The 14,623-nt window shown below is 33.1% G+C and overlaps 2 protein-coding genes across 3 annotated transcripts in view; one reads left to right on the top strand and one right to left on the bottom strand.

Annotated features, from left to right (window-relative positions):
• Window positions 1–5,610, top strand: part of LOC121411366 (histone deacetylase 11-like) — a 30,940-nt gene extending 25,330 nt beyond the window's left edge. For both annotated transcript variants that reach the window (XM_041604043.1, XM_041604044.1), the window contains one exon: window positions 4,192–5,610. In XM_041604043.1, coding sequence (XP_041459977.1) covers window positions 4,192–4,202 — 11 coding nt within the window. In that variant the 3' untranslated portion in view covers window positions 4,203–5,610. The remainder of the gene's footprint in view (window positions 1–4,191) is intronic.
• Window positions 5,611–8,386: 2,776 nt separating this feature from the next.
• The window catches only part of LOC121411365 (uncharacterized protein C12orf56-like), a 40,971-nt gene continuing 34,734 nt past the window's right edge, over window positions 8,387–14,623 (bottom strand). Inside the window, exons 9-11 of the mRNA XM_041604042.1 lie at window positions 14,251–14,331; window positions 13,493–13,674; window positions 8,387–13,045 (exon numbers count right to left, since the gene is read on the bottom strand). Coding sequence (XP_041459976.1) covers window positions 12,898–13,045; window positions 13,493–13,674; window positions 14,251–14,331 — 411 coding nt within the window. The 3' untranslated portion in view covers window positions 8,387–12,897. The remainder of the gene's footprint in view (window positions 13,046–13,492; window positions 13,675–14,250; window positions 14,332–14,623) is intronic.

Here is a 14,623-nt window from a genome sequence, read left to right as displayed (position 1 = left end):
CATTTCAGTACATTTTTCATAAACAAATTCATACATAAATCAATTTGTTATAAAAAAATATAAATATGTACATACTAGTATTGAGTTTAAGGAAGAAGGCGTATACCCTAAAAGCTTAGGCTTGTGGCGGGATAAGCCTGTAGACAAAAATACAATACAATACACAATACAAAGGAAAGGGCAGAGAAAAGAAAAGGAAAGGGAACAAGAGAGGGAGACATGAGCAGGAGGCGGGCATGAAGTACTAAATGAAATACAAAGCTCAACAAAATATCAGTGGGGGCAAAGTATAAATGCCGCAACAACAAATTGTCCATGGTTCATGTTATCATGTTTGAAGTCGAAAGGAGACGTAAGATGGGAAATATTTATATATATGATGCAGTATTAGGTACCCTGGGGTACCAAATAATAATCTGCCATTTTGTTGAATTATTAATTTTATTTTTTGCGCTGTACCCTGGGTTACCAAAAAATGTGTACAAGTATAATGTTTTGTACAGATTTTTTTTTTCTTTTTAGTGATCTTATGTAACAATGCATGCAAATGATAACTTTATTCTAATTTTCATGTTCTGTTCTAATCTTCACTGTTCAATAATGATACCTGTAGTTGTCACAATTTCCTCAATCTTCTCCTCCCCCAACTTCCTAACCACCCTCTCTCTTGCATTATCAAGTTTGTCCTTCCTGCTAAGTTTCTTGTATTTTTTCTTCGGCTTAAGAAGGTCTTTGTAGCCGCCCGTGACCGACATGATTGTGTACACAATCCGAAGCGAAGTTAGCTACGTTTAATTGTATCGTGTTGCTGGTCTACTACCCGGTAAATAAATTAATACAAAATGAATGGAAATAAAATTATAAAATCATTGTAATGACATTAATATAATTTATTACGTAAATTATAATAACTGACGTTAATCACAAGAATCAAAGTCCATAAATTTAATTTTAGCTCTCCCCCAATATTGCTCGATCATTATACAAAAACTAATGGCTATCTTCACTTTTGGAAATTCATGCAATACCATTGCAAATGCGCTGCACATGCACTGCGCTGTGCCTGTGATGGACGAGTAATAAGCCTACACCACCCCCACCGCATGTACCAGGGCGAGTTTTGGGACTATAAGCTAATCTTTTGTGTAAGTTAGCTGTCGAAAAGCATAGTATACTAAATTTGTTTACTATTATTGGCATTAGATTGTATCAAAGAAAGGAAATAGGCGTGATCATTGTCCCCATTCATTGTCATGATTGTCGCACCGATCGTACGACCGTGATCACCATGACAACAATGTAACTGTACACTATATTACAACACGAGATGGCGCTGCACAACGCCGTACCCCGGTGTACGGCGTGGTGCATCATATAATGACAGAAGCATTTTTTTCATTTTATATTAAAGCTGGTTGTCGACAAAGATTTTTTTATGTAATCCGGAATTTCGTTCCATATTTTGGGGCCAGTATATGTTGTGTTGGAAGATTATTTTTCTATGTTTGGGAATGAATATTTGATTATTTGAGCAGGTATCCTTACATCGTAGTCTTTCTTCATCTGTCTTTGTGTGGAGCGAAGTGTTGCACGAGTGGTATCATGCGCTCGACACATATTTTCTGCGGGTTTGGTAGAGTAATCATCCAATGACATGTCAGGCCTGGATGGAGGAAGGGAAAGACACATTCTGCAGGCTGATTGGTCTTGCGACCCAACATAATCTGATTGGGTGTGAATCCCGTGCTCCTATTTACTGTGGATCAAGCAGCAGAAAACTGATGTTGGTAATTGTTTTGCTACCTTCAGTTCATGATTTAGCCCATCATTTAGCCAGGTGGGCTAGATCTAGCCCGGTGGGCTAAATTTAGCCCATGCTTTGTGAAATGCTCAGTTGGCTAACTTACATGTAGCCCCAAGGAGATAGCCAATGGGCCAAAGTTAGCCTGGGCTAAGTTTGCCAGCCTTTGAGAATTCGGGCCATTGATTTAAGGATTTGTCAATGTAGCAACGTACTGCATCCAACAAGGTTGGTTGAACCTCTCAACTTGCCCATTGGCCGATCTCCAATTTGGAGTTGGTCTTGCCTTATAAGCTTGTATACTCTCAAAAATTCTGCCCTGGGCGCCGTAACACAAAGGTTAGCAATTAATCGCTAAATGAAATGGCCTATCAAGGTCATCGTTGCATGCACATTTTTGCTCAGTAGACTAAGGAGCAATCAGAATTGTTCTTTCAAATTAACGATCAATAGCTAACCTTTATGTTACGGGACCCCGGTTGGTGAATATCTAGAAGGGGAACCCAAATATACAGACACATTCATTGACCGCGGCATGAGCCGTAACCTCAGCCATCTGTGAGGGCAGGGGAACGCATTCAACCCATTTGGTGAACTGGTCCTCCATCCTAAGAATGTACTTGTTACTCTTGGTCCACTCACTCTTTCTCGACTCTGAGTGAAGAAATCTGGTCTCTACAAAATGAACTTGAAGGGTCAGTGATGCTAGTACTTGTAGCTACAGATCTAGCAATGCCAGTATACACTGTGGTGTACTATGCTATTGGCTTTTGTTGGTTTCAATCTACAATTCAAAAAGTTTTATCAAGTTTAATTTTGAAAGCATAATAAGTCATGGCATCTACATTTTAAAAGATATTGCTGAAAGCTGAACAATATTGGAACAGTATCTGAGCAAAGGGAAGTAGTCTGACTTGTCAGGTTGAAGCACTCCTTTCAGAAATGATCAGAATATATGGCTGAATATCGACTGGGCATTCAGTGGTCTTTCCTAAAATTCACCAACAGAGGGTTATTATCGATTAACTAAAATTCATCTTATTACTCAAATTTTTTTATCAGTATATGACTCTCAAAACATGTAGGCAACATACTAATGTTGTCAGTTCCTATTGGTGCCCATAGCTACATTATGTTAAAAACCATTTATTTTGTCATGTACAGTGCATCTTGAATAATATTTATATGGGAATTGTATGAATATATTTTCTGAAATTGTTTTTCTTTCATTCAATAATCACATACATGTTTGCCTTTTATCATTTAGAGCAAGGGCCCTGGCTCACAAACCTTTTGTCAACAACTTTTTAAAGAGAAATTTAGGACAGTTTTCTCTGCACCAATGAAGTTGCAGGATTTAAGTTGCTTATAATGGGAGCTTGTATCCTCCATTGATATGCAGTTTTTATGAATCGGGGCCATTATAAAATTTATATTGTTTTCACCTGCAACAAGGCTATCATGCCCTCTGTACATTGCTTGTGTGAAATTGTGCCAATTACTAACATGTTCTGTTCATATATCTAAGTATTTTATTCAATTCGAAAGTTAAACTATACCTATATATTTCAGGGCATTTTATCAAGAGCACTTTTGTTTTTACTATTGCTATTAATAATTATTTATTTTTGGAGTGGGAGGGATCTTTTTCTCCTTTATTTGTATGTATTAGCTGTATATAGCTCCTAATTTTTAGAAGATTGGTACACTTTAGGCAAAATGGACCAAGTGCAATCAATACTCTCATGTGTCATCTTTCTTTATCCTTCTTAGAGCTGCCCAGTGATTTGCTTGAATGTTCAATCCTCTAGTCAAGGATTGAACCCTTTCTTGCAAAATGATTTTTTAAAACTTTTTGATATTTAAAATGAATGTATACATCAACTCATTTAAACAATATTCAGCATCTAATCTTTTAACAAAAATTTGTAAGCATACTCTCATGCAGCAATCATATTTATAATCCACCACTAAGGTTACTAATCTACATTAAACTGTCGAGCTAGAAATACTGTCATGAAAAGAAAAAGCACAGTATGGATGTGTGTACTGATATACCAACCGTAAGAATAATGAGATATCAAGAATATGTTCTGCATCATATGATAGATTACTGGAATAGTCCATATACTATAGACCTTGTTCTACAAAAAGCAGAGATTAATTTAATTAAGATTATATTTAAGGAAGACAATTTTTAAGATATTTTGAAATAGATAATTTGACTTTGACATCAGCTATATATTTAGTTTCTTGATATTCTATGTTTTAGTATTAGTACAAAAATGTCAAATGGAGGATTCAAGTGCGTATTGATAAACAGATACAGATCAGTATCTTTTTGATGATCATGACTAATATCTCTTTTCTTTCAATATTTCATTCAATAGTTGGAAAATGATTGGAGTTGGCATTATGGCAGTGTTATCATAAAGGTAATGTCTTCCGGGCTTCTGTTCATTAAAACTTGCCATCAATGATTTATGGTAAACAGCCAATCAGATGGCATGTTTATAGTAGCTTATCACAGTTGTTGTGATTGTAATTGACAATAGACTGTATGAAACAGGGCCCCGCGCCACACTAATTTTGAAAAGCATGAGAAGAATCTTCAGAGGGTTATCACTGAAATTAACTGTAACTTTGCGTATACAAGAGCCATGGTTAGCTGTTACAGCATGAATTCACCAAAAAATTGTGTTTAACCATATCTGGGCTTTAGATCCCTACGGAGCTTTTCTAAGTACTATACAATAAGCACTGATAAGCACACATTGTACTTTTGCATACTTTCAGTAAATAATTAAAATCACATGCAGTTCATGTTCAGTTCACGTTCATGCTTTGAAAAAATATACCATGACGAGAATGGGGGGAGGAAGTTAACCTCCTGTGTTAAATGAATTATGGTCTACCTTTACCTTTTAAAAACAGAGCATTTAGTATGAGTTCAAAATACACCAGGGTATACTTTCCTAACCGTTTTCCCATGATTCGCATTACTTTATTTGCCTGTGTCCCAGACTGACTTTTGTAATGTTCATTTTCTTTTAATCACAATTATCAAGCACATAACAGCTTTTTGCTTTAAAGTTGCTTTGTTAAGTTAGCTTATGCTTCCAGTGTGCGGCGATGTTTGAGCCTTTAATTTCTGTCTGTATTGCCTTATATCTTTCCTTGCCTGAAAGAGAGCTACAGATGAAGTTTGTTACTGTGCTATGTTAAATAATTGAGGAAAGTGTTATTCTAAACTTATAAAAGATTTTGTCAAAAAATTGTAGTGATTTGTTATATTCTGTATATTTTGCCTTTTTAAAACTTTGTTGCCTGTATCCCCTTCAGCATAAAAGCCCTCAAAGTTTTTTTTTTAATAATTGAATCATACATATATATCAATAGAAAGTTTGTAAAGCCAACATAATGATAATGTAATATGTAGCATTTCATTTTAAGAACAATTTTAGTTGCTTATTCAATGGCATATGATTTATTACCGCAGCTTTATTAGCTCTAGCTGCTGTGTGTTATCAAAGTGTCAGAGAAATGTAAATAATGTTTTAACTCTTGTCTATGAAATTGGAAATGCCAAATGTTTCTAAAAACCTTGAAATATGACTTACTTGAAGGATAAGTGTTCACAATGAGTGTTAAGTAAATTTGTTTTCTTTCTTTTTACAATTCTTGAAAATAAAAATATACATCATTGAGGGCATTAGCAAGAAATGCCAAACCAGGCTACCAGGGGGCCGTTTCACAAAGCTGTTCGTAAGTTAAGAGTGACTTTAAGAACGACTGGTGATCCTTTCTTACACGCTAAACCATCGCCAATGGTGTATATCGTTTACCAAATGAAAGGATCACCAGTCGTTCTGAACTTACGAACAGCTTTATGAAACACCCACCAGAACAATTCAAACTGTATAATGCCCAAATAAAATTATGTGTATTTGTTTTATATGATGATATGAGAAATCACCCTTATCTCAAAACCATCTTCCATGATCATACTTCTTTAGAACTGGTCATCACACTTTCAAGTTGAAATTCTGAAGTATCTCCCTTAAACTGTCATGCTCTCTAAACTGCCATGTTATTCATTTTTTCATTTTAATGCTTGTATAAATGTTTTGATAGTTTGAATGAGACATTGTTTGCATGTGTTTTGAAATGTTCAAATAGGACCATTGTGTTGCCAGTTCATAGTTTCACTTTTGATTTGATATCTCAAAATCAACATCATAACTAATTTTAACAAAACCGACCATCACATGTCATATTTGCACTTTTCAAATTGCGAATGCATCAATAATGGTTTGTGCTTGAAATATTTAGATTAAGTAGATTTGATATCTTCATGTTAGTTTCTTTATTAAGACCTGGATGGACTTGAGTAGGTTTCTGAGAAAGACCTGCGGGTTATTGTAATTGGTTAACCTTTTTTATACCCAGGCATCCACTCCAATACTCGTCATGCAACATATGTTGATGCAATTACTGTGTTTCTCTTTGATTTATTTACGATTTGTTTTCATTTTGAGCTGCCAAGTTAAATAAAGAGTGTAAACCAAAATAATGATTGGTCAATGTGTACACTTTCAATTTGTTATATGATTAATCATCTTATAATGCTAGTATCCATTGGACAGTCTGTTTGATATTCTGCCTAACCTTGAATATGTATATATTCATCCATATATAAATTAGGAATGGACCAACTTATTTGTTGCATGATAAAAGAAGATAAAGCTATTCTTATATTGCACTATACTTTCAGCCTAAAGCTTAATACCAATGTCAAATTTATTATTTATACATATTTTTTATGAGAAGTTATATGCTCTCTTGTAGTGTCAAGAGAAGTAGTATAAGTGGGTCTTCATGTAAACGTAGTTAATATGCCATATTGATATTTATAAGATATCTTAGATTGTTGATTCCTTGATCATATCAACCCAATTTACACCACGGTTTTTCTTGCCCAAGAAGTTTGTTAGAATGTACAAACAAACTAACTTGTAAAATGTAGATACTTTTTGGAATTTCCTGTATGGTTTAGTTTTTGTGCAATACTGTGTATAGAGAAATGAAATATTAGGAAGTTAATGATGAAACATAATTGAAATATATTGTATGATATACTGCATTTGCTAGTAGGTCCATAATCATACCAAGTGAGTTATTTGACTTGATGCTTTGTATTTGGTGCACAATATGGACATGAATCATCCCCTCCGCTCCTCCTCCTCCCATCTCTGCCCCTATCACTCTTCCTCTTTTCCCTCTGGTCACTTCTTGTTACCCCCAATCTTTCTCCCTCTCTCAACCACTTCTCTTATCTTTCCTCTCTCTCATTCTTCCATATTAACCCTAACTTTCTCTGTCTCTCTCTCTCCTTGTCATCAACAAGCTGCAATTGCTATACCTTGCTTATCTACATCTCTTTGAGCAAACCACTTCTTTATGAAATCGATTCAAATATCTTCTTTTCTTTCATGTCCTATCCCAGCAAAGTTTCTCTTTTTCAAGAGTAAAGTAAGGTATGTAACCTGTGCAGATTACACGCTTGAATGATAGCATCATGGTGATGCAAAGTGTGTTGTCTTCTCCATAGTTTATGAAAATGCAGTGAGTAGAACGATGTATTTATGAATATAAATGAATTTTGTTTATGCATTAATCATTAAATGCAATCTTATTAAAAACACACAATTTCAGTCTGTTATTTCATGTACCTGCTAATAGTTGTGAGGATATAAATGGGGGGAGAGAGAGAAAAAGAGAAAGTGAGAACAGGTGAGAGGCAGAGAGAGAGAGAGAGAGATTGCAAGAGACAAAATGAGGAAAAAAGTATAGAAAATTAATATGAAGGATGTAATGCAGATAGAGAATACTATGTTCTGATTTGGGGAGTAAATAAACTTAGCGTTTCATCAATGTTAAACAGCTACTTAATTTAAGACCATCCCCTCTCTCCCTCTTGAGTCATTTTCTCAACAAAAGCACAATGACTGAAAGTATAATTATTATCAGAGATCTATTTGATTTAGCTAACTGAAGAATATCAGTATAGGAAAATCATGCAGAAATTTCACATTTCAATTCAAGGTGATTGATTGTACAAGAAGCTCAAATTTCTTTTAAAATAAGTACACATAAATGCAAATACTTTATACTCTAAAGACAAATATATACCACACTCTAATAAAATAGATGCACACTATAAACTAAGTTCATAAAATATGAATTTAAAACATCTCACTTAATCTAGTATTGTAGTATGTCACTGATAGTTGGACAGTATCTCGACTCTTACAGATCAGTATTACATTTTTATTTTACAATCAATCAAGAGGTAGAAGGCACACCCATATATTATTATTAAGTTAAAGGACTATTACGTTTAGTTGATACCTCGCTTGCATATGCTAATACACATTCCTCTCTCTATGACTGGCCAAATATGTTTGTTTATCCAACTTTGGGGTATATCAATGTCCTATTAAATTGCATATTCAATTCACAATATGACAAAATTGAACTTACTGTATAAGTAGTTATTTTTCTGTACAGATATTTTCTTGTTACTCGTTTGCATTAATCCTGAGAGATTGGTTGACCAGTGAACTAAGCACTGTGCATTAATAACAGTGTTGCGTTTTCAGTTATTAAATGCTGCATTTAAACATGACGGTTTTAGCAGGATCTCACTTGTAGTTCTAACGATCAATCCTTACTCTTCCCTGTGCTTGGGATTCATTTTTCAGTTAAATATTTCTTCAATTTTTCAATTCACACTTGTGTTTTGTGCTGTCGTGTATGAAATAGGAAAAGGTGGTCAACCCACAAACACTAAAAACATGTATATCATGAAACACTTTGAATTGGCTGTGCATATATATTATTGTGATAATTGGGATCATGTGCAAAATAAATTGTAACCAAATAGTAGCAAAGCCCTAATCTTGTAATGATAAAGATAATTACAAAAAGGTAATAATAATAAATCTTAAAATCATACAAAATTACTTAACTGAAGTTTGAAGATTACATAAAATATTTGCGTCGGAAGAAGGCAAAAGGCATGCATAACAATGTATCGGTTGCCATCTTAATGGCTCATACGATATGGTGTTAGGTTACAAGGTGAGTACAATAAGGCTTCTTTGCTTATATTGAGCGTATTGAACTTAATGCAATTTCCGGATACTGTCCGTTAAATTCAAACTAGTAGTATAGCTCTAGTTAAAAAAATATGAACTACATACATGTACACATTATTCATACAGAGCATAAAAATAAAACTTACCACAGCACAAACTTTCACTAAAAATCATTTCTTTTGATAAACTATAAGCCAAGAACATATCTGTTTGCACTGCAATGTGACAATGATAAGCTATTAATTATTGTTGTTGGTGCATGTCGATAGAAGTGGACAGTCATAACACCGAGATCCACTATGTATGATGTCAACATATGACTTTCGAGAAGCTTGATTTATGCACTCTAGAGTCTACTTTTTCTCGAAAGTGACAGATTAAACCAAATACATAAGAGAGTGAGAATGACCTGTTAGGGCTGCACCGCTAAGGAATATAGTCATATTCATATCGCTTTGGGTAGCATAGTTTTAAACCAGACCCACTCTTAGTCATACAAGTTTATATATTACTCTCTATTACAGATGAAAATGACAACATCCTATCCTTAGTAATTATGTGATAATATCCTAAAACAAAAACACATGAAAACACAACAGAACTAACACCAATTTCAAGTATGTGTAAGAAAGAATCTTGAAATAAAAATAAACATTAAAGAACTAATATCCAATTCAGGTTCATTGTTTATAAACGTGTACACCTACCATTTTCAAACATTTTTCAGTTATAACCCCTGAAAATTGTGTTTAAAAAAGGTTTCCTTAGGGTCCAAAGAATTTCCTGTATCAATATCAAATTTGAATTTTTAATTGCAATAGAATAAAGTTAGTCCTTATATCTCTTTATCTAAAACATAAAACAAAGTCTTAAAATCAAAATATTAGATTGTAAAACCATCTGTTAGCTTAATATTATAACTACACAAAACACTTGATATGTTTCAAGACAGTATCAGATTCAAAACTACTCAACTTTACCACAGTAATGATACCTGTAAAATGCTCAAAGATGCCATTTCCATGTATTAAGTGCTATATAAAATATAATTTTATTATCACTAGGGTTTATAATTCTTCATTTTATATAATTAAGGCTACTGATATATCTAAAACTTTATATTTTATGTGGGACAAATGTCACAACAAAATATTCATTTCATATTATATGTTATCAAATCTTCAAAATGTTAAACAAAATGGTGTTTTAGAAGTTACAAGTATATAAATATATCACTATTATCTAAACACTAACCTACATAGGATATTGAGTGTAAATATATAATTTCACAGCATATATATATATATATATATCACTTGAGTGTTTCGTAAGCAGATATAATTGAAATAGATTTTGTCAGCCTTGTTAAAAGCGATTTCATTGAAGACAAATGGCACGGATTGGAATTACATAGAAAGACAATGGTTCAAGAAGATTTTAGAAGATTCATACAAAATTACAATACTCTCACAAATCTTAGAACACAAATCACACAAAAACACAAAAATATCATAAAAATATTCACAAAAGGCAGGCATAATGAAAATCAAGGTGATATTAGGAATAAAAGTTTCACTGGAATCTGTTTCCATTAAATCATCATTCAGGCACATATCATTATGAAGGAATCAACGCAATTGATTGCATATTTGCATCTTAAAATCATTTACAATTTCTTATAAATATTTACATAACAATCATGTATTAATTTCACCATATATATTCACACAGCAAATACAATTTATGGTGACAGCTGAAACAACATCATGTGACTAAATCTACCAAATATTACAAAGTGATTTCAAAGCATTGGACTTATTTTCATGAAATAAGGCATCTGATTAGAAGGCAATTGTGTTTTTTTCTAATCAAACAAATTAATTTTACTAGAATACATTCTAAAAAAAAACACCAATGTATATGCTAATCTGGTTACATACCAGTTCAAGAATTATATTTCATAAGCATCCACAGCTTCAAAGCAAAAATAAAATCTGATTATAAAACAGAACAAGGGACATCTGGTAAGCATTGATAGAAGAAAAAAACCCACCATAACTAATATAAAGGAGAATAAAATTAATAGCTTCAAACAAAACATAAACTGATTAAATATCACATGCATATGCCAACTCAAGTTCACAAGTTTATTTTGTCAAATGGCAACAGAGCTTCAATATTTCACTTTATTTTCATTTTCCACATTTCAAATCTATTTACTTTAGTACAGATTCAATTGAGATTGAATATTCAGAGCAAAAAACAAACAAACATATAGTTACATAAAAAAACAATGGTTGGGAAAAATCAGGGTTTATATGACATATGTAATGATATAAGTCTATAAAACTTTAATATAATAGCTATAATAATTTCAATTTGATAAAGATGTCATTTTGCAATCATATCAATATTATACGCAAAAATAAGCAGTCATATATGGCTATTGGTGTACACATTTTTTCTTTATCATTAAAAGTTTGACTTACTCATTTCAGATGGACAAGACATTTTTTTTGTACAGTCCTTTCCTAATGTCCTTATCTGCAAAATGGATTTTTCCCCTTTATCAGTTGAACATGGCCATTTGACTTTAACAATTAATCTTTAAAAGCATTTTCGAAGTTACAATATATATCATGAAGATAGGTTTCTAAGATGCAATATGATGGTCATTATTTTTTCTCAAAAAATGCAAGAGAAATTCTCCGAAACAAGTACATGGGACCACAATCACCACACATAAAAATTAGCATGAATAGCAAGAGACATCATTTTAGATGTCTCTTGTCACATTTCCAATTCAAATGGCATTTGTAAGGCACACCCTTTATCAATGAAGTTGCCCTGAAAATTACATGAAAGTATGGTGAAAGCTCATAAACATTTTCTGCCTTTCTAAGATCTGAAACTTCCCTTTAAAAAGAAAAGATCCATTGAGAATACGTGCTTCAGATAAGCCGCCCAATAGAAAAGTTATACATTCAAAAAACCATTAAAATTATAAATAAGGGATGCATGTTTAATAAAGATTGATCAAGCACATATAGTGATCTAGTATTCATTGAGAATAATGCAGCATTACTCCATTTAATCATTGTTTAACGAAACAACTTAATCATGGAAAGCAGAATGTCTATTTGATATGAACACCACAATAATTTATCTGAGGTTATATTATCTTTGGCTGTTTAAGAATTCCTACAGCATGGCAGCAGTGAGCATATATTTTTTTTTACTAATTAACTATTTGAAGTCATACACTTTCTACCTCAACAGTAAAGTATTCAATACATGCCACTTAGGTGCAAACAAATGATTTTGCAGGAAAAAGAAATCATAACTATTAATAGATGTCCCAAGATTTATTGTACTTTGTTTTAACTGATTTAAATCAATCTCATTTAACAAAGGCCATTGATGCCATAAATCATTATCTCTTAGTGTAGTTCTTTCAAGTGAAGACATACACTTATGCACGAATAATAAACTTAACCAGTGCTTTGTCTTGAAGATGAAAATTATGGTACACTGCTTTTTTTTATAATATTTTTCAAGGCTGAAATTGAATCAAATTTCTTCTTGGGCTTCTTCTTGAGCAATGAAGCAGGCTTTCGGAGAATGTTGCTAAGGACTTCATTAATGACCCTTGGTGTCTAGGTTTTCACTATTCTTCTTTGGCTTCTCATTGAGTAGTAAGGCAGGCTTGTTGAGGATTTCAATGATAAACCACTTTTTCTTGGGCTTCTTGGTGAGTAGTGAGGCAGGCTTCTGTAGAACATGGCTAAGGACTTCTATGCTGAATCTTAAAAGTGTCTGGATATTCACTACTTTTTCTGTGGCTTCCTAGTGAGTAGTGATGCTGGCTTCTTGGGAATATGGGTAACCAATAAAGGTACATGACTTCATCAATGAACCCCAGTGTCTGGGAATTCACTACTTCTTCTTGGGCTTCTTGGTGAGTAGTGAGGCAGGCTTCTGTAGGACATGGCTAAGGACTTCATCAATGATCCTCAGAGTCTGGGATGTGATAGGGTAGACCTTTGGCAGCTTCTTCACAATGTGTGGTGATTGCACATAATACCTGAAGAGATATCACAAAAGATAGAGATATCATTAAACAAGAGAATCATAAAGTTACAATATACTGAGTTGCAAATAATACTCAGGATCCAAATATATATTTTGGGGCAGGTACCTGTTGGGGGAAAAAAGCTTCCAGATAATTGCTCATTATGTGTTCCAAATGAAAATTCTTGTTTCCCGATGTAGTCACAAGAATGACTCAGGTGTGATTTATTCAAAATTGGAGATCTGATTGAACAGAATGACATCTCAAAGATATACAATTAAATAAACTTGAAAAATATATAAATCATATAAAAAATAAATTAAATAATTAATTAATTAGAGCCAATATCTAAGTTTTGAGGTGTATACCAATATTGTTACCCACTACACATGCATACAATAGGGAGAATATGTTACATGTTAAGGGGGAGAAAATGGATTTTGTTCAGAAATACCACACCTGAATTCTTCATTGTAGTTATTCCTGACATGAACAGAGACCTGAGGACTGTATTCCAGTAGTGTTTGGATGACAAAGAACTGCTGGAATAGGAGCACTGCATCACTGGGCGTCAGCTTCTCATGACGAGATGGCATCAGGAGCTTCATGGCCTGAGCCAGAACTCTCGTTACAAAGTCCAGCTGGGCATCAATGGAAAGAAAGTGGTCATCATTTAGATATTGGTCGAATAATTCTGCTTTGCTGTTTTATATCATAAGCCCATATTTAAAAAAGAAAGGCATAGTGAATTCAATTACAATCCAAAAGTGGTTCTATTTCTATTGAAATGCAACCATTAGTCAGTCAAATCTTAAACATTTTGTTTGATTTAGTAGCATTTTCGGTACTCGTAAAACTGTCAATAAATGATTATAGACCATTATGAAACGAAATCCACAGGTAAACAAACAAATCAACACTCATTTGACTACCCATTGTTTAACTTCATAAAGTAAATAAGTTTCCCTGGAACCGATGTATCATTCTTTCTTCTCTAATTACTGCAAAAATCACAACCCAAAAATGCCTCTTCAATCTTTCACAAGGTTTCAATTACTGTTTTGACATATAGAAATATGGTGTGGAATACTAATGATATTCATAATAAAGATTGCTTCAGGAAGCATACAATAAACAAACATCTCTCTATGTGCTTTGCAGAGTAAGTATACATATATACTCAATCAAACATAAGAATTTTGGAACATTGATCTTACCAAAGTTGTTTGCATGGTCTCTAACACTCTCACAAGCCAACAGATGTTGAAAAACTTGCCTTCTCCGTTTCCCCAGTTTGACTACAAAAAAAACATAAGCAAGCAAAGATTAATTCTAAATATATGTAAATAAGGTATTACTCAAACAGTTTGTTTGATCATCCCTAATCTGTCAAGTACAAACCTCTGACTGAAAATGAAACATTAATGGTTTTAAAGAATACTAATTGTATATCTTTGGAAAATTTTCATATAAAATTTTGCTGAATTTTAACAATGTAAAGCTGCTCATAAAGAGATGACTAACTTGATATTTCAAGCAGAATGGCTGAGAGAATGTACTGAAAATAATTTGTTTTTCTATTCATTACAA

The sequence above is a fragment of the Lytechinus variegatus genome, chromosome 3, assembly GCF_018143015.1.
Source record: "Lytechinus variegatus isolate NC3 chromosome 3, Lvar_3.0, whole genome shotgun sequence".
Classification (NCBI taxonomy): Eukaryota; Metazoa; Echinodermata; class Echinoidea; order Temnopleuroida; family Toxopneustidae; genus Lytechinus; species Lytechinus variegatus.
The sequence above is the reverse complement of the archived record's forward strand: the minus strand, read 5'-3'. Positions and strand labels throughout refer to the sequence as shown.